Genomic DNA, 20,667 nt, shown 5'->3' with positions numbered 1-20,667 from the left:
TCAAAACCTACAACTGGGTTATTTAAATTAGCAGGTTACCTTTTGTTTATACTTTTCTTCTTATGAATAACTTTAATTATAGCCTTCACCATAAACTTCAGCTTCCCCAGTTTGTGTAGGAGTTGCCACGTATCATTTGCTACCCATCGCTCACTTTTGGGGCTCAGTGCCAGCTCACAGCATCACCACAGTGCTGTCACCGCTGTGCCAGCACCATCTCCCAGCTCCACACACAGTGCTATGGCAGTGGTGCAGCATTTGACCACTTACCATTGCAATATGCCTTTGTCTGTGCTCCTTGCTGTCGTGACACAGGGTTGCACAGGAATTTTCCTATTGCCAGTGTCTCCACATCACTTCCTCTCAGTAGTGCACACAACAAGGAACAGGAGGATCCTGGGCAGAAGGCAGCCAGGCCAGCAGCCCCTGCATTGCCCTAGCCCACTCCCCATGGCATGGGTTAGTAATCACGGACCGAAGCTGGTTGTGCAGCAGAGCCAGGGACACCAGGAGCTGCTGAGGTCCTGGCATACACAGCACTAGCATGGGCTCCCCTCTGTGCGTGTTGCCCAGCCTTGCACTAGTTTATATTTGCTCCTCAGTAAATGGCAATCAACAAAGGAGAAATATTGACTTCCTCATCTGCTACAAGCTGCCCTGGTTCAATAACTAGGTCAGCTAAAGGTTAAACTAGCTGAGGCATGAGCAGAAAGTCTAAATTAAAAAAAAAAAAAAAAAAGAAAAGAAAAACAAAACAACAACAAAAAAAAAAAAGAAACAAAAAAAACCCAAACCACACACAAACAGAAAAGCACAACCAAAGCCTGGAGCAGATTCCCAGGCCTGCCTGGCCACAGCTCACCCAGTCCTCATCATCGTTCGATCCACGTCACAGCCATGCACAACTGAAGTAATCTCATGTCTAGGGGGCTAAATGCACCTCAGATGTAAATCAGAGACATTAAACCAGCAATGAAATCAGGCTGTTTGCTTTGATGTACCTGCTACGATATATTAACTTTTTTCATTATGTAGTAAATTACATCAGAAATCATAATCCAATTCAAGATTTTACCATTTACCAAGCCTAATGCAATTTAAGGACACTACACAGTATTTATGTGATTTTTTTTTTTATTATTTTTTTTTAATCAAGTATGGCTTAACATACTTTCACACACATTTTTAAATTTTCCTAGTGGCACATAATTGCATTTGAAGCTTAAGATTTTGCAGCTTTGGTGGGAAATACACATCTAGCTTTTCACACTCATGCAGGGAGTACATACTTTGGAGATAGCGTAATCTCAAATTCTTCCACTGAGAACATGAGAATGACAACTAGCAAAGCTGCCTGTGAATCTCAGAGCAAGGTTTTAAGCAGTGAAAACGTAATTCCTGTGCTAACACTGCCACCTATTGCCACTCGTTGAACAACAGCAGACACAATCAATCCTCGTCAATCTCTGTTCTCATCTCCTCCCTATGTTTTTTGTTGCAATGCTTTAATATTTTTTCGTATTTTCTCCTCACTGCTGCCTTTAATAACATAGTTTTATCAGAGGAAAAAAATGCAAATAAGCCAAAACCAAGTAATATGTCTGTAGAACAGAGGATCAAGTCTGTTCAGAACAAAATCAGCAATGAATGGAAGTCTCCCTGTGAGGTGTGACAGGGAACTACTGGAGTCCTCGAGCGATCTGATCCAGTACTTAAGCATTAGGATGCATATGTGTATATATATATATATATATATATATATATATATATATATATATATAATGAAAGCATATATAGATGTCCAGCATATATAGATGTCCAGACCAACACAAGAGATTTCTCCACTATCTGGGCTACTCCATCCAACCCGGGAAAGCTGCAGCTTTTTCTTCATTATTCCTCCCCATCCGATTTCTTATTATTTTCTGTAGGGTTTTTGTACCTTTTTACCTCATGTTTCACTAATTTTAAGATCAAATCTTACCATGATTGCTTTTTCCTTGAAATGGCTTGTTCATCTTGTGGTATAGTGGTGGTTTCCCCTTCATGCAATCTGTATTCATTTCCTTGCCCTGGTCTTGAGTGGCTTCCCTTATCTGCAAGTTCCTCTGATTCCACAGCTTCCTTCCCGCATCATCCTTTTACCTTTGCCATTTATCAATTTGATACCTATTCCAGCCACATATTATTAGCATTCATATCATACTATGCCCATTAGTAGTCAAACACTCAAGCCACACAATTTTACAATACATTTCCATAAACAAAGATTTTATTTTCTCTATTACCCCTAGCATTTCCAACAAGTTACCACTGCACCTACAGTAAGTGAGCTAAATTCAGTTCAGTAAAACCAGTTGCTTTCTTCCCTGACTCATCGTTTATTGTGCAGTCCCTGCTCCTGCTGTCAGCTTTTGGACAAAGTTATTCTCATTAATAAAACCAAGATGAGGTACACGAGGGATGTCAGGGATGTCCAAGGAGGCCTTTTTATGAACTTTGCTAATACAAGTTAAAACATTTTTAGGAGACCAACTGTAATACAACGTACTTCAAAACAAAGCTCCTCCTCTTCTCCAATTAACAAAATCATTCTCCCCAGTTAGCAAAACCTCAATCTTGCCTAAGACTAAAGAATGAATAAATTAGTTTTGTTTGGGTTTTTTGTTTGTTTGTTGGGTTTTGTTTGTTTGTGGTTTTATTTTTTGTTTTGTTTTTACTTTCTTTTTAAACACTTATAATTTTGCTTTCTTGAAACTGGAATTAACTACTCTTTTTTTACTCAGAAACATCATATAAATTATGCCTTTCTGTGCCATATTGACCCTAGGGTTTCATTAAGTTACTGCATCTCCTGTACAGCTGGAGATGTAAAACTTACAGGGATGATGCAGATGGAAAGTTCATTCACAGAACTAAAGAAATCTATCGCAAATCTCACTCTGTAAAGGTCTTATGTAACAGCTCCATCTAACTGAAATGGTATTGAATAACAAGCAGCATGCTAAAAGTCTTCCAGTGTTTTCCAAAGCCTGGAATTATGGATAGGGGGACAAACCATTGTATTGCATATAGTTTGATGGATTAAGAGTGGAGAGTTCTAGAGTCTGGTGATTTATTAAATATGGATGCTGTTATGGGTTCTTTCAAAATTAAGAAAGATAGTTCCAAGAATGATTTATTCTGTATTTAGCACAATAAGTCTCAGAAATGAGAAAATGAATACACCTGTCTACAGAAGTTCTTGAAAAATTTAAGGAATAAGTTATTCTCAATTAAATATGATTAGGAGAAAGAGATTACAAAGGTGATAAGCTACTGTTTGAAAGACTGATTTTCCAGTATCTCATTAATAGCTGGTCAATAAGGCCAAAATATTTTCAAAATATCAATAATTTAGTTCCCTAAATGACATACCATTTTAAAGACTTTCAGAACAGTATAGATGGTTGTCACAATTTTGTACAATTCTTGTAACACCAAGAGAGTCCAGGTACATAGCAGCAACAACACTCCTCTTTTCCTCTGCTTTTTGAATAGACAGGAGCAATCAATACATTAAAAATACTGAACAAAAGGAATCTTTAGCAGAACCAGAATACGACTGGAAATATTGGCAAGGATGTCTCCCTACAGCTGGATACCAAGAACGGCTCTAAACATATGCTTGTGTGTAAAGCCAGAGTAACAAACCAAAACTTTATCCATTGCTCGCACATCTAAATAAAGCTATAAATGCTAAGAGATAGACCTACCATTCCATGCACCTGCTTTTTCAGTTGAATTGTTCTGTTTATTATTCCTACCCCTTCACACCTATAGTCTGACTTAAAACCTGTGAAAATCATGGACTAAATGTTGAGGAAAGAGGACTGGGGAAACTGAAAAGTAACTAACTAGTTTTTCCTGACCTCAGGAAAAACACACTAGTGCACAAACTAAGGGATTATTAAACAGAAGCAACCACAGGCATTTATATTTCCTCTAAACTTTTGCTGGTGAAAATCGAAGCCTTTAAGTTTCAAAACAACCTAAATGATGAAACTAAGTTACACCAAATAAGTCATATTTGACAGTAGATTTATCACTAGATTAATATAATTTCATAGTGATTTCTGATAGTTCTGTTCATTTACATTACTTTGTTTTGAACATATACATTTGATAAAAAGTTGGAAACAACAGCATGCAAATAGCAAGGTAAAACTACCGAAGAAGGATACACAGGAAAAGATCCAGATCTCTTTATTAGGCTCACTGCTTATATTAACATTGAATATAGAAACCGTCCTCTTTTTTAGGAATTAAAGTAACTGTAATTAGTTATTTTAGAGTTGTAAATTTCTTGCAAAAAATGGTTGATATATGTATTTGTATAAATCACAATATTGATCTGTACAATGGGTTCTTATTTGAATATAACAAATTATTTCATCAGTTTAAAAAACAAAAAGACCATAAAGCTTTTAGTTTATAGAAATATAACTACACACACAAGATGTACATTTCTCACATTCTTAAAGGAGCTCTGCAATTCACTGGAAAACTGGGAGATATATGTTCTTCTTCCTTCTATACAGAAGTTCTAGATTTCATTGCCAAACTCCTGCTCGCTGTTTCTTATCACCAGCATGCTCGAAAAACATGAAGTCCTAAGAAGGAAACAAAAAGCAAACAAAACAAATACTTCTGAAATGCAGTTCTTAGTTCAGAGATCTCTTGGTTGCATTGCAAGGTTTTCAAAGTACCTTCCTCTCGGAAACCTCCTCAAAAGATGAGAAGAAGGTGGGGGCACCTCTCCACCCCCCATCACCCGGGTCTCTCAGAATAGGACACCCACAGAGAGAGAAAGGTGGTGACAGACGTACACAGAAACTTTAAATTACCACTAGCTGAAGCTATGCTTCCTTCACTCAGGATTCCTGCCCTGGCTTTGTTCAGCCCAACTCAGTCCCCTCAGTTTGACCTCACACTGGAGTCCATCATAATGATCATTATCTTTAGTTCACACCTGGGAGCCCCATTTTCTGTGTCTGGAGTCCTGGGTTGCTCACACTCACTGTACTTCTTGCACATGAACATACACAGCCAAGGAAAACCTGGGCTGTCAGAGGCTGGTGAGAACATTCCAAACTGAAGGTGCTTCACATGCCCCTTTCCTCCGCCTCTGCAGCCCTGCCAGCACAGCAGCAGCGCAGTTTTTGAAATGGTCCCTGATGCTGAATTGCACAGATAAGTGGAAACAGGAGTGTGTCGCACACTGTTTTCAAAGAGCAAAGTGAGCTGCACTGCAGGATTTGACATGGCACAGAGTGCAGTTGAAAAACCCTGTATGGAGTTCGATGTGCTTTGCATCCCCAGAAGTCCCTTCCATTTGCAATGATTCCTCTAAGAGCATTTAATCCTGCTCAGCTCAGGGCTTCACATAGTTCCAAGGAGAGTCAATAGGACCTGACTGCAGCATTCATCTGTCCAGGTCACCAGCTCAGCAGGCTGCTCTGGCTTCAGATGGGTCTCTTGCCTACTGCTGATCTGCGCTTTTCTGGTCTCACCTTCCATATGAACATGCTTGCCTCTTCTAAGGTGTGTGTAAGGAGTCTTCCCTTTACAGGGTTTCTCAGTCCTATTACATACGAAGCTGTCCTTAAGTACAGTAAGAGCTTCATGTAGTCTAGAATAAGCTTATTATCTGAAATAATTCTTTGTTGCCTTCCATGGTTAGTTTTATGCATAGAAAGTTCACAACAAGTTGTCACCTGCTTCAACAAGCTCAGAGTCAAATCCTTTACCAGCATAGTTTGAACATGGAGATTAAAAAAGCCAGTTCATATTCAAGTATTAGTGAATAACAGACTTACAATAAGGAAGCAAGCACCAATCATGACAGCTTTCATTTTTACATCAAGGTCCATTGGGAATGTGATTCCAAAGTTATCTGCATCTGTAAAGGCTTCTCTCACAAAGCCAGTCCACTGCTTAGAAATCCTCCCAACAGTAGCAGTCTCATCCACAGACTTCACCTAGTTTAACATAAAATTTTAAAAAGCAACATCAAACCTATCATTCATAATATTCCCAAATCCTTTTCATGATAGATCGATTTGAAAGCTTCAGATTGTGTTATTTGAATTAATGCAGTCATTGAATCCAACTGTTTGTACCAAAAGGCAATCCTGACTATCACAAAGTCAGTCTTAAGTAGCACAGACATGAACTTAATTCTAAAACTGACTGTAGAGTTCAATGCTTTAATGGTGTTGGAAGACAGCAACCACATGCACACACACACTCTGCTGGAAGTGGTGTATTTTAGCCAAGACAGTGAATTAGTTTCTCCTGCCATGTATCAGGAACTGCTCAAGTGAAAAATACACAAATTACATTCTTTTGTTCCAAAGCAGAGAGTAGCCCTTTGTCAACATTATGTTTTCTGAAGTTAGATCCCGTCTTCAGGGTCATGTGAAAAAATGGTCCTCAAAATAAAATGATACTAAATTTGGGTTAGCAACTATTTGCAACATCATTTTAAATATTAAATGGTAGACTAGTTTTTCGACTGTTTCATGTGTATGAAAATAATAATGCATTAATCACTATCATTTTTAAGTGAAAGTTGGAACTCTTCAGTCATTCAAATCTATATTTTAGGTCTAAGTTATCTTTATTTACTTGGTCATTGAATGATTATTAATTAAATGAGTGCTTATAGGAAGTCATTTTAATAAATACCTGATGTATCTCAGAATAGTATTTTTTTTTGTTAGGGTCTAACATAATAAATTCTAAAAGCTTTTGCAGCTAAAGATTTCAATTAAGAGATTTGTGCACAACCAGAGGGAATCAGTCTCACTGAACACTGATGAATGGCTTTAAGATGTCACTCCTGGAAGTTTGACAGGCTTATCTAGAGTAACCTAGATATCTACAGAAATGAATTGATTATACTAGCATTTAAAGATTATGTACTAATTACTTAATATACACTACAGTTCAGTTGACAGGTAGTAAGTTGAGCAACAGACTACTAGCAAACTACTATCTGAAAGAAGATACAAGCAATTTTTAGCATTGCATACCTCAAAATTAATGTCCTCACAACAGCTGCAGACAACACACGGGCCAATGATTTTCAGTATATCCATTTTTTTCTCATTTTGAATGGTAAACTTTGGCAGGCAGGGATGCCAGTTCTGGACGACATAACCAACCGGTGTTCCTGGAGGTGCCTGAACTTCCAGCTTCACAGGATAAAGAAAACCTCCATGTGAATGTTAATGCTTGTTAGACAAAACCCACACTAGCACACAAACAAAACACAACAAGTTTTCCACACGTTCTGGCTTTCCAACGCATGAAGCTGCATGGGGTTTTTTGTGAATGTTGTCTGCAGGCAAATTGCAGACCTCATATGCAACTTTTGCCTTCACTGAAAACAATAAGATGCTCCTAGGGCTATATGTACACAATCTATATATCTACAGTAAAAAGATCAAAGTTTAGTGAAAGAAAGGCTGTGAGCATCCTAAAAGGCGTTCAGTGAAGATACCACATGGCGCAGCTACTATAAACACCTCAGAAAGAGCTCTGTTTAGGCTCAAATTTGAGGCTTTACAATTTGCATCTCCCCATAATTATTTTAACAGTAAAAATCTCATCATTTCATATGTTGAATTTCACTACAGTTTTCAAAGCAGTATAGTGAAACCTCTAGCTGTTATTTTATGAAAACTGTTGCCCAACTCTGACACCACTGCCAGTGCAGATTTCAGCACTGGCCATGAGTTCCCTGACATGCTGCTGAATCAATTTTTTCCTTACCATAATCACAAGTGGTCAGAGCAATAATCCTAAGTGTTGCAGCACACTGGCTTCTTCTCAGACCAAGGAGACCCCATGCCTAAATCCCACAGATCACTCTCTCCCCGCAACTTACAGACCAAACCTGACTTGTTTCACCTTGCCTCCTGACTCAAGGCAACCCCATCTCAAAACTGCACATGTGGACCATGTCCCATCTGAGGGAAGACAATGAGAGGGAGCAACTTACCTCCTGTAAGCAGCAGGGAAAGCAGCACGAAGAACATCGGAGGGGTCTCTGCAGTGTTATCACCTCGTGGCCCAGGTTGTCTATGATCCGGAGGGTGAAGGGTCGTGATGGCCCACAGCAATTCCTGGTACAGCAGTCAGTGTCCTCTGCTGCAAAGTACACCCTTTGCCCCAGAGTATTCTTGATTTCATATTTGTTGTTTGTTTCAAAGCCAGTCAAAACTGAAAAACAGCAACAGAACTGTTAAATTTCTGAGGTGCATCTGGTCAGAAAAGTCATTATGCTAACCCTAAAGCTACCATTTGGGAAGACAGAAACAGCTATTGGTGAAGGGAAGTGGTGGGGAAAGAGAAGAGCAGCCTGATGGAGAAGGTCAGAGAGAAGCCACCACAAACATGGCAACGTGGAAAGGACACGGAGATGTCCCTCTGTCCCGTCCCACCAGACACTGACACCCACTGCCAGAGGAAGCACCACAATTAGCAATAACACAGCATAGAAGATTCCCAGGGAAAAGCTGAAGGGATAAGAATTAAGGAAACTTGTGAATTTTGGGATAAAGCAAGAAAAGGGCTCTAGAGGGCACAAATATGTTCAGAATGAAAAGGCCACAAATAAAGCCTCACAGTCAAGATTCACAGCAGCACAAATAGAAAACAACAAGAGCCAGGACAGAAATTTTGATTAATTTCTCTAACAAATGGAAGTAATATTTGAAGCATTATGTAAAGAAAATGCAGCAGCATTAGGTGTCAGCCAAGATGGATGGTCCATTTTATTTTTTCTGTTTGAAAGAAACTGATAACATGACTGATATTCCTGAAGTGAACGGAATGAGGGGAGCAGAATGAAAGCAGTTCAGTTCTCTGAAACAGCAGGATTTCCTGAAAACAAGATCGGAGCTGCATGCCAGTCTGTGGAATTAGATGGAGTAAGAGAGGGCAGAAAAGAGGATCTTTAAGTAGAGAGGCAAGTAGAAATCATGTGCATGAGTAACATGGGAAATGCATGACTTCAGCTATAACTAGCTCCTAAGATTATTCAGTCACATTGCTATGTATCTCTTAAGATACAGAACCTGCTTAAAATCCTCTGCCACCCCATTTTCTCCTTCCTCTCCTGCACAACTTCTGCAGAAACTGAGACAGAGAACAGGGCAGGAAAGATAAAAGCAGCAATCCACCTTAAACATGTAGTGTCAAAGAAAGTCTAAATTTTACTGTCCTTGAGATTATGAGATTTAAACATTTCTCTGTTATAAATACTTTTCACTTACTCTCAAGAAGTTCAATTTGCTGATGAATTAATATCTGGTCAATCTGTTTGTGGTTGAAAAATTAAACAGAAAAAAATAGTTAAGAAGTTGGAACTAAGAGAAATGTAGTTTTAAAAAGCATTACTGGTTCATTTCAAAATGCAGATTTATGGATCAATACATTGCCCAGAGGCAGGTCATCTACTGCTAAAGCTGCGGAAGTAGCTCACGTCCCCCCTGTCTTGTCCAGGTCAATTCAGCAGAATAGTGTTTCAGAGCACCATGGCAGATTTCCGAAGTTGCACCTAAGCCTGTCTGGTTACAAGCACACAGGGCTCAGCTACCTGTGTTCCCTTCAGAACTTGGGGCAGCTCATCTACAAAGCCTGAGAAATTTTAGAGCAGAAGCTCAGCTGCTGCTCAGCTCTGTGTGAAACTCAGCTAAAATCAGCCGCTCTTCACTGGTGCTTTTTTTTGAGTGATTCGCAAAACTGGCAACAATACATCAGTATTAAGCCTTGACATTTGCTCCCAGTGATGAGAAGAACTGTACTTTTACAGTATAAGGACATATTCTGTAATATGAAAACAATTCTTAATTTGCTATTAGCATCCTGTACATTGTGAAGTCTGACTAGCACCTCTCCTAACATTATGAAGAGGTGTGAAAAAATTATCATGTAGAAAATTAAGCCCCTCTGATATGCTACAGTTGCCCACATTACATATACTTATTTATATACACCTTGCCATGTGACATTACATGTCACAAACAGTAGCTTCCAAAATGGGAAGGATGAATGATAGCCCTGTGTCCCTGGTCCTTTAGCATCTCACTTAGTGGGAGAGCACTCCACGAAGTGCTGCAGCCGTAACAGGCATCTCCACACTCAAACTACAAAAGGCTTCAACTGTGGCTCAAAACTAGCAACCTATGCAGCTGCAACAAAGCTGGATGCCTTTTTCAGCTTTTTCACAGATGCAGGCTGCTTCTCAGGTGAATACCTGTTCTTTGGGGAAGGAGGAAGGGTGCAAGTACCTGTGTGAGGTATTCCAGTCCAGGAGGGCAGTTGGGGAGAGGAGGTGGGACGGGCATCCAGATTGTCCCCTCCTTCACAAAGGGTTGGTTCTGGATGGGTGGAACAGCAAGTCCAGGTGGGGCTCCCATGGCTGGTACCTGGAAGCCATAGCTCTCTGCACCTGCAACACCTAGGGTGGTAGGAGAGATGCAGTTATGAAACTTGGATGTTGGAAAATAATTGCCCCCTAGATCTTCGAAAGACTAATTTATTCACTATTTTGAACTGTGAAAATCCTTACACCTACAGTATATTTCAGTTATGAATATTACAACTTTTATGAGGGAAGTTACACTGGATTGAGATGTTCTAATCCCTCCAGACAAAAACAATAAATACATCATTCTTGAATACGGCAGAAATTTTATTCAAATAAAGATAAGCAATTCAAAAATTAGAAATGAATAAATGAAGGTTATTTCCAAGTAGAGAAGACCTTATTTAGACCTTATCACTCTCTACAACTACCTGGAAGGGAGGTTGTAGCATGGAAGGTGTCAGCCTCCTTTCCCAACTAGCAAGCAATAGGGCGAGAGGAAGTGGCCTCAAGTTGTGCCAGGGGAGGTTTAGATTGGATATTGGGAAAAATTTCTTCACTGAAGGTGTTGTCAGGCACTGGAACAAGCTGCCCAGGGAAGTGCTGGGGTCACCATCCCTGGAGATGTTTAAAAGACACATAGATGAGGTTCTTAGGGACATGGTTTAGAGGTGGACTTGGCAGTGTTAGGTTAACAGTTGAATTCAATGATCTTAAAGGTCTTTTCCAACCAAAATGATTCTAAGACATAATACCTTTAAACACATGAAAAGTACAAATGAGGAATTTTAAGACTTTTTTTTTTTTTTCCGGAATTATACCTTCTATTTATATGACAGGAAATGTCCTTTTAGCTGTTTATCTGCAGTTTTCAAGCCAGTTAACTGTGATCTAAAAATGGCCCTTTCCCATTTGTTTAATGGATTACAGGAAATCCACAACTCCTTCATGGAGGAGGTGTGTAGCAAAGAAGGAAATAGTTCCATATTTTGCAGAAGTAACTTCTCCAGTTAGCACTCAGTAGGAAACACAAGCTCTCATGAAGCACTTCAGGGTCTAAATGCTCAACCTCCCACCAGATGGCACAAGCACGACGGTCGTGCTGCTCACAACCCATCCCATGTCCCCAGACTGTGCACAGTTGCCTCGCCTGGGTACGGTCCTGCAGCGATGTGGTCTTTGCTAGAGAGATGCTTTATGCCCTTGTAGCTGAAGCTGCCAAAGTTGTTACAGAACAAGAACTATTTTTTTTTTCTCATTTAATACTTTCCTGGTAGGTAGACAAGGCCTTCAGTGTGATGCAGAGGAATTTTACGTTTTACTCAGAAGCAAGCACAACACAGAAGTCATAAAGAATATTTTTGTAAAGCCATACAAAGGCAAATAGTTCAAGAGATGCTGATTTATAGACTTATTTTTAGCTCAAATCAGTTCAGCACCAATGTTTCACACTACGTAACAAAACATGGACTATACCATGTGAAAACTCATGCTGCAGCCATAAACAGCACAGTATCTCAGGTGACGTAAACATCTGTGGCTTAAAACTCATTGGATCACTCACCTCAGAGAAGGGTCCACCCTTATGGAACACAAAATTACTTTTAAGTCTGAGCACAGGCTTTGCACACAATCTATCTACTGCTGTCATGTACGTGTGCATATACAATTATTCAAAAGGAAAAATGCTTTGCTGACCTACATCGCACAGGTAGCACATGCCCATTCCTCGCTGAATCTCACAGTACATACAGGCCTCAGACTGCTTTGCCACATGTTGCACAAGCTTTAACTTAAAACAGCACAGTAACTTAGGCGAAAATTTCACATTTAATCTATAACCTATGCTTTGAGCCTGGTTGTTAGCTCTTGCTTATTATGATTTGGTTTTCAGAAAGCAGTTCATAGGTAGAACATGAGAAGCTATTTACGAGTGCTGTATTTTGAATGTGGAGCAGAAAATGAGATAGAGGAGAAAATTAAATGCGTAAAAATGTGAGATATAACCACACGCAAAATACAGCAACAGAGTAAGAAACAGGAACAGAACACATGGACCAGCAGAACTGCGAAAGGAAAACAATTGTCCAGTTCAGGATTTCTAGAGAAAAAAAAAAGTGCAATTCTGAAGGAACATGTTAATTAAAAAAAATCTGATAATCAGCAAGAAGCATCCACACTTTAATTGCTTTGCATCAGTAACACCTCTCTAACAAACTCCCCACAGTGAGAAACATCCAACGTTTTTAACTTCTACCACAACTGGTACTGCTCAGCACATACTAACATGTAGCGCCAAGGAAGGAAGACAACTTTTCAGCAAAACAGAAATTAACAGAAACTCTACAGAATTAACAGCAGAAAAGTAAATCAGATATGGTTGCCGTCATCCTTCCCATAATTATTTCCTAATGATATAGTAGATCTGTAGCCAGGCAACCTACCTTGGTAACTTCCAGGTGCATGCTGCGGGTAGCCATAGGGCACTTGATTTCCTGGCGCATAGCTTACATTTGGAAATCCAGGTGCTGGGGCAGGGTTATGTGCTGGAAAAATGGAAAATATGCTTTTGAGTATTGCTCATTTCCTCCTACCCTAGCATGAAAGATCCCCAGAATTGCTTCATTTTTCAGAGCAGACATAAAAGAAAATTAAGTAGCTGTTTTCTGTACAGCAAAAGCTGTATAACAAGCTTGTATTTATTAAAAATATTAAACATCACTATAATTAAAGGGAGTTCTGATCCTTAAAGTTCAGAAAAAAGGCAGGTATTGCCCATTATGTCATGAAGATGTCACAAAAACACTGAATCATTTTGCTTAGAAGGGACCTCTTGAGATGACCTGTTCCTACCCCTGCTCAAGCAAGGTCAGTTCACTATCTGTCTGAAGCAAAAGTGCCTTTGTTAATTTATATTTATAAGGAGGCTTTAATTCAAACAATTACCAAGAAACTGACAGGCTGTCCTCCTGTACAGAACAGACTCCACTATATAAAACATTATCTCCCAATTTCTTCAAATTAGGACTATACTAATGCCTCACTGGCAGACTCAAAGGGTTATAGATTTAAAAACATTTACCAAGTTCGGTTTGTAAGCAGAAACAACTTCGAAGTCAAGTTTATTTATTTTATTCAACTTCTAAAATCAAGATCTGAAAATGTAAGCTATATGTTTTCTAAATGACTCAATTTCAAAAAATAAATAATTTCAATTTAAAACATTTATGTATCTTTCATAATATTAGAAGGTAAACTAATAACTAAGCTAATATTGCTTGAGCACCTCTGAAGGACCCATGTTATCATTGATATTAACAACAGATGACATTTTGTTTATATTTTACTCACCTTGCATTGCCGTGGATCTGCTTATAATTGTTCTGCAAAACAACATTTTTATTTCATGGGTTTTTTAATATATAATTTCACACAAGAGTTACTCAGAGTTCTCTATTATTGATAAAAGATACTTGCCTACCTAGACTGCATGGAAAAGGTGAATTATAAATACAAACCAAACTACTTTTAAATATCGCAGCATCCTTCTAGGCTATATCTCTACCACAACATCAATCTGAATTATCTATGCCTGCATTTATGCTTTGAGGATCTTGAAATCATCCTCAATTCAGAGGAAAGCATCAGGATATGCTGGTATTCCATGGCAGTGCAGGACTACACTGTGCAGCCATTTGGAAACATCACCCAATTCACATGGAGTAACTACTGCAGTAATTTCAGATCAACTAGTTTAGTGCATGGATATTGACTAGAAAACCTGCTTTTGTAAATCCTGGAGCAGCTGTGATGCCATGCAACCACTCCTCAGTTCTTTATGCCATTCCACTTCTGAAGTGGTACTACTAAATAGCACATATCCAATTCTTGTCTCTATATGTTAATAAAGGGTAGGATTGCACAGGTAAGTGGGCTTCCGCAGCAGAGTATCTTGAGTGAAAAGGCCAGCTGCTTTTCTTTCTGCTCTTCTGGGGCTGCCAAAAGGAGTTAAAAACAGAAAGAACATTTACTAATGCCAGCATTAACCCTGAGAGACGAACCTTTCAGTCTCTGGGGTAATACGAGAAGAAAGATCAATGGCAGCAACTTCTATTAAAGACAGAGGTCCAAAAGAGCCACCAGATCCACAAGTGGAAGTATAATAAAGAACACTATAGCAGCTCCTTTTGGGGGCTCAAAAGCTTTAAAATGAACAATAAACCTAGTTATTCTTTAAAAAGAACACAGTTCAAGTTAAAGTAATAATATATTTTGTCTGTTACGATTCTTCCAACTAGTTCAGTTCAATGAAGATGGTCAAAACTGGAAATGAAACTGAAACCAGTTCCTTTCTGCTTTTCACTCGCAGAGTAAAAGCTGATGTCACAGAAGGATGTTCTGGGATGACATGTCATCTAGCTCACTTCCCAACTCACACATAACATCCTCTTTGTTTAATAAGTAAGTCTTAAGGTATTCTTTAATATGTTTTTTCTTCTACTTTACTAACAAAACCACCATCCTGTTTTACATGTTTTAAATCGATTCTTGTCCCCATATGAACACAGGTTAAAACATAGTAGGAAATAATTTAAAATTCTACATCTAATTTAAAAATCTGAAAGAAAACATTCAAAGTACATAACTAAATCTTGTTCTCCCAGTTGATAATCTAGAGTGACAAGGTTAATATAAGACCATATTAATATGTTCACAAAACTACCAGCTTGTAGGAAGTAGCACAAATTAAAGATCAATTAAAAAAAAGTTATTTAAACCACCAAAGATCAGCTTCTCAGTCTATACTGTGAAATGTTCCAGCTTCTTGAACTTTAGTGAACTACTGTGAATTACAACTGAACCCTTTGCTAAAGAGAGAGCAGAGACAGAATCATATTATTTATTTAAAAGAAAGGCTTTATAGTAGCCCAGAATCTTTTTTTTTCCCTACAATCATACCTATTCACCTCTGTGCCAACTAGGATTTAGAAAATATTGATATGTTTTATAGCTAGAAAAGCAACAAAGATTTTACAAAGTTCAATTCCCATTTCATAAGACCTGATGCTAGTCAATATTATTTATTTTATTAATATTGTTCTTTTTCTTCTGGGTTTTTTTTTATCTAGACTCCTACTACATCCAATTCAGTCACCAAGATTAACACATTCTCAGTCATATGCTGCTTTTCACGTAAATAATTTATAAAGATTGTGAAATAACCGAAAATTTGGAAATACCAAAAGAACAAGGAACAAAAACTCACTTTCATCAGCCTTTATATTGCACAATCTATTGTTCAGCCATGCTGTTACACATGGGGAAATTCCTACCTGGTGATACCTCAGTCAAAACCAGCAGCAATGGGCAGACTAGTCACTTAGAAATGTGTTGGTTCCAGCTGCTTGGGTTACACAAAGCAATGATTTGAAGCCTACATTTTCATTTCATTTTAATAAAATGAGGCTTTACATGCTGCTAGGTGTTATTAGTTCTAGTAACAGTTTTAAAATAAATATAGGGAACAATCATTGAAACGTTACTTACATAGCAGGGAAAAGTAAAGGTATTTGCATTTAGCTCCCACTAATACAAAAAAAGGGAGAATGCTATTTCTTTGTAATGGAGTTAAAATTTCACAGAGTTAAAGAAAAATGAAAGAAAGTGCTTCAGCAAGAAGTCCATTACTGAATTAATTTCAGTTCAACAAAAACAGCAGCTGCATGAATGCCTTGTGCTACACTGACCACATGCTGCAACGTGAATTCACAGCATAAATCGAGAGTAAGTTGTATGGGAGTGAACAAGCTAGCCATGGCATTCCAGAAGCAGCAGCTGTATATCTTTGCATACATCTTATAAAAAGCTGTACAAGGCCCATTTAAAAGCAGTCTGATCTAAATTTGAATTTAGCCTGGCTTTAAGCAGAGGAATGGACCAGATGATCTCCCAGGGTTATCCTCTCCAACCTAAATTGTGCTAGAATAATAAGGGTCCTTCACATTTTATTATACTGCCTGAGGTATTTGCTAATTAAATATTCCCCAAAATCCCCAGCTGAAGCACAAGAAGGGTGAGAGGAGGGGTTGGACCAGGCTCTGGCTCCCAGCACCTGATTCTCACGGGCTATTTTGGGTTAGGGCTCTGCAATGGAGCCTGTGCCAGGGAAACCCAATGAGTTAGAATCATAGAATGTCCTGAGTTGGAAGGGACCCACAAGGATCATCCAGTCCAACTCCTGTCCCTGCATATAACAACCCCTGATCACTTTCCTGACAGATTCCCATAGTAACTCACAGTTCTTGGTCCACTCTCCCAAAGGGAGTACAGATAAGGAAGAAATACCCTCTCTTCTCTGCAGGAGGGGACATACCTGGGTTCAGTTTTACACAAGGGACAGCAGAAGCAATTTTGCTGTGGGGAGGGAAGCACCAGGGCAACAAGGTGCGTCTGTGCAATGAGGGATGACTGTTAATGAAATACAGTTTCTGGATGGTCTGAGCTCCCCCTCCATGGCTGACACCAGCAGTGGGAAAGGCAGGGCTGCCTGCCTTACACAGAGCCAGCCACCTCTCCTAGAAACACATGAACCCTGCAGCATGGTTTCCGGCCTCAGCCACTGCAATACAGAGGAAATGAAAGGCAAAAGAACCAGCACACCCCCACACTAAAGGCTCCTTCACCTGCGGGTTAGCAAGCTGACAGCAGACTCCCACACCTTGTCTGCTGTACTGCTCACGAAAGGAACGTATATCAAGAAGTTTTATTCTTCATCTGCTGTCCCTATATGCTGTACTACCTAGAACCCATATTGCCAGCCTTCCTCCTCATCCATAGGAGTTCCCAGACTATCTTCTCTGTGCTCTCACAAGCAGCAGTCAATTGCTGCGATAGTCTAAACCCTCTCGCCTAGCACCAACATATCTAACGGGTCCCTCACTTCCTTACTTTCTGAAATTGTTACTGAAATTGAAGCAACCCTCAGAGGCATCCAGGAGTCCAAGCACAGTGTCTTCCCCTCTTCAGGAGTCCTGATCCCAGGCACTTAAGGACATCCAAAAGCTTTTGGAAAGGAAATCGAGGAAATAATGGTTCTGAAGGAATTCAGAAGAAAACTATTCTAGTTCAGAGAAGAGTTAGGAAACTACATCCCCAGATTATTATTTTTTGAAGAACGGCAGAATGTCCATATTTCTTTTCAGTCACTTTCTCATTTTCAGAACTATATTATACAACCAGATTTCCCTTACCCTGATGCACGTCAGTAGATGTGCTGCAACTAATTTAGAGAGGCCTTAATTCAGTTAACCCCAGAACTTCCGTTTTTTAGCAGAAAAACATCACAATCAGTTTCGTTTCTTATCTAGCTCACTAAAACCCTGCCAAGAGCATATTAACATACACCCCCAAGCACAAACATCACATGGTGCCATTTAAAAACCAAGTCACACCCTTTCCAAGAAGGTTTATGTTTCAAAAAACAGACTTAAAAAGCCAATTAGCCGTGAGGCATGCATTAGTTCCCCCTAGCTAAATTTTTAGCATTTCTTTGCATTATCACATGATATGAGAATATTCAGCCACTGGATCTTAACCTTGACTGGTGAAGAAACAGTATACTTACAAATAAACTACATGATATAATTAAATGGTCTATTTTCTGCTAAAGTTAAGAAAATAGCCTTCAGAGAAGGAATGAAATGTGCTGTAAGTTGACATAAAATTATTTTGTTCTCATTCAGTAAGACACCCTCTCCCCTCACACAAAGATCTCTACTGAAACCTGGGAGTCCAACATCTGAGAGCTACAATGCACTCTCTGGTTATCAAGCCTTGCTGAGACAAGGCCACGTCTCTACCACTGCTCACTTCACGGCTGGGTGACAGGACCACGATTGCCCAAACCGTGCCTGCTGCTGTCACCTCTCTCGAGTGGGGGTCTCCACTGACAGCCTCAGCAGCAAGATTTTCCCTTAAACCAGTCTTTGCAAGCCAGTTACTTTCCCACATTTAATAACTAACTGTTGCTAAAGAGAGAGATTTTCTAACTTAATGCACAGTCCCAAACTGGAAAACTGTGGTCCTTCTAATCATCAGGTCCTTTTCACAGCCCTGTGATCGAGGAAAAAAATAAAATAAAATACCCGAACAGATAAAGGAAATCATATACGGTAAAGAAATCATATATTGTAAAGAATACCCGTTCCCAAAGCCAAGGGGGCGTCCCGCACACTGAACCCCGCTTCCAGCGGCGCCGGACCCACTGCGACCCCGACTCCGCTCCGCAGCGCCCGGCGGTCCCGTCCCCTCCCGTCCCCCCGGAACACCCCGCACCGCGGGGCGGGCACTGCCCGGGGCCGCCCCGGGGAGGCCGCGCTGGGCGGGCGGAGCAGCCCGGCCACCGCCTTCCGTGACAGCGGGGGAGCGGCTGCTGGATTTCTGGAAGGAACCACGGTTGTGAATGGGAGTGGGAAACACGGCTCGGATGTTGTGGCAGCCGTTCTCCGGGCCGTGGTGCTGGCACTGCTGAGGGCAGCAGAGGAACCGCATGGGTGAAACACTGGGGACTCATTGAACAGCTTGCTTTTGTGGATTGAGATAAAGACAGTCTAATAGGATAGCAAAGGGAGAATAATAATAATAAAAGAAGCTACAAAACAAGTGATACACTGTGCAATTGCTCACCACCTACTGACCAATGCCCAGCCCATCCCTGAGCAGTGATCATCTTCCCTGTCCAACTCCTCATGTTTATATACTAAGTATGATTTCATATGGTATCGAATATTCCTTTGGCCAGTCTGGGTCAGATGCCCTGTTTGTATCCCCTGGTGTCCCAGCGCTGGGTCGTTGTAGATTTACTCAATGTTTGGTCATCATAAAACATTCCAAGGTTATAGAGAAACTGGTATAACACATTGCAGAGGATTGGCTTGCGAGTACATTTCTTTAAATGACACTGTTAAGATTCACAGGAAGTTCTATTGTCTACAAACATGTAGTCTATATTTTTACTGTAATGGATTGTAATTTACATATTAATGAATTTTTAATCTTTAGATGCCATAAAACAAATTATGTTCTAGATTTTTTTTTATAACACTTTACAGGGAATAACAAGATATTCTCCTAAATTTTAAATCTCACTTAATTCTCTTGCTAGTTTACTCAATGTTTTTGGTTCCCAGACCATTCAACAAATATGATGAACTGAGCTTTTAAACAACAGAAAAATAGAATCTTTTAAAATTCTGTTCATATTGTTGAAAGTCATGTCATTCATTCTTCAGAAGCCTATAGATACTTTTACATGTACGATTTGTACAGGTGTAAATAAAACCTAATGAGATGCAATATGCAAGCCTCGTTTTCAAGATAGCAGAATTAAAAAAACAAAGCAAAGAACAGTTGTGTTTTGTCAAAGAATATAAATAATAGATCTATAATAGCAAAATGCACTTTTGATATTTCCATTTCCAGGGTGCCAGTATACTATTTTTTCTATATACATTCCTACTCCTTCAGGCTTAGGAGTGCTTCCAGACAAGTACTAGTTATCTATGAATAAGATGATCCTGTTTGATAGATGTGTAGAAACACAAATGTATGATGTTTTCGTAAGAAGGGAAAAAGACAGTCTGCTCCTTCTGCATTAGGAACTATCCAGCTAATTCTTAAAATCAATTGATCACAGTGTCAAGGGGGCTCCGATAAGTGTGCTGCGTGCGTTGCAAAGCTTCCCTGCTATCATCAGGGAGCTGGCCCATGGTGCTGAGATATTAGCTGTTTGAAAACTTGTGTACATCTGGGAAAGTTATAACAACTTTTCTGGACTGCTGCAAAGTCAACCTTTTAATAAAATTCAGCAGAAAAGAGAAGTACCGATGCGGTGTGCAGTCTTACATTGCTGGCAGGCAGCAGTCCTGCTTTCCCAGCTCTGCCTCCCAGAGCTGGAGCTGCGTGTTTGCCTGGGTGCCAGGAACAGAGCTCGGCCGGGCTCCAGCTCCTTCCTGTAACAAAGTCAAGCCCTCACAAGAATGACGTTATGATGTTGCTGATACTGAAGTCTGTGCTGTTTACAGATCCACATGTTTAATATCTACTGGAGGAAAAAAAAAAAAAAAAAAAGGAAGTATTGCTCTTTTTCAGTGGGGAAAACATCCGACCCAAAACTAACACTTTAATCTTTTCTCTTTTAGGGCCTTTTTATTCCTCTCATAGAGTGGAAGGCCAGAAAGGACACTGTGTAT

The 20,667-nt window shown here is 39.7% G+C and overlaps 1 protein-coding gene across 2 annotated transcripts; it reads right to left on the bottom strand.

Annotated features, from left to right (window-relative positions):
* Positions 1-4,223: 4,223 nt before the first annotated feature.
* On the bottom strand, positions 4,224-18,747 carry LOC309440884 (phospholipid scramblase 1-like). Of its 2 annotated transcripts, XM_082055090.1 has the most exons (9): positions 18,618-18,747; positions 13,769-13,800; positions 12,862-12,963; positions 10,341-10,510; positions 9,324-9,366; positions 8,048-8,268; positions 7,077-7,238; positions 5,859-6,020; positions 4,224-4,652 (listed from the first exon to the last, which is right to left on the bottom strand). In XM_082055090.1, exons 2-9 carry the CDS (start codon positions 13,773-13,775, stop codon positions 4,593-4,595), a joined length of 927 nt encoding a protein of 308 aa, XP_081911216.1. In that variant the 5' UTR covers positions 13,776-13,800; positions 18,618-18,747; the 3' UTR covers positions 4,224-4,592. The 2 variants fall into 2 exon arrangements, with proteins under 2 accessions (XP_081911216.1, XP_081911217.1); XM_082055091.1 differs by lacking the exon at positions 13,769-13,800.
* Positions 18,748-20,667: the final 1,920 nt, after the last annotated feature.

Source organism: Streptopelia decaocto (genome assembly GCF_964273445.1).
Source record: "Streptopelia decaocto genome assembly, chromosome: 6".
In the NCBI taxonomy this organism is placed as follows: Eukaryota; Metazoa; Chordata; class Aves; order Columbiformes; family Columbidae; genus Streptopelia; species Streptopelia decaocto.
Note: the sequence above shows the minus strand (reverse complement) of the source record. Positions and strands in the feature narration are given on the sequence as shown.

Bases quoted from the DNA above. Each gene is read 5' to 3' on its own strand.
- LOC309440884 (XM_082055090.1), bottom strand. The intron at 9,367-10,340 runs GTACTTGCACCC...AACCACAAACAG, and splicing joins GACTGGAATACCTCACACAG to ATTGACCAGATATTAATTCA. The intron at 7,239-8,047 runs GTAAGTTGCTCC...TATCCTGTGAAG, and splicing joins TTCCCTGCTGCTTACAGGAG to CTGGAAGTTCAGGCACCTCC.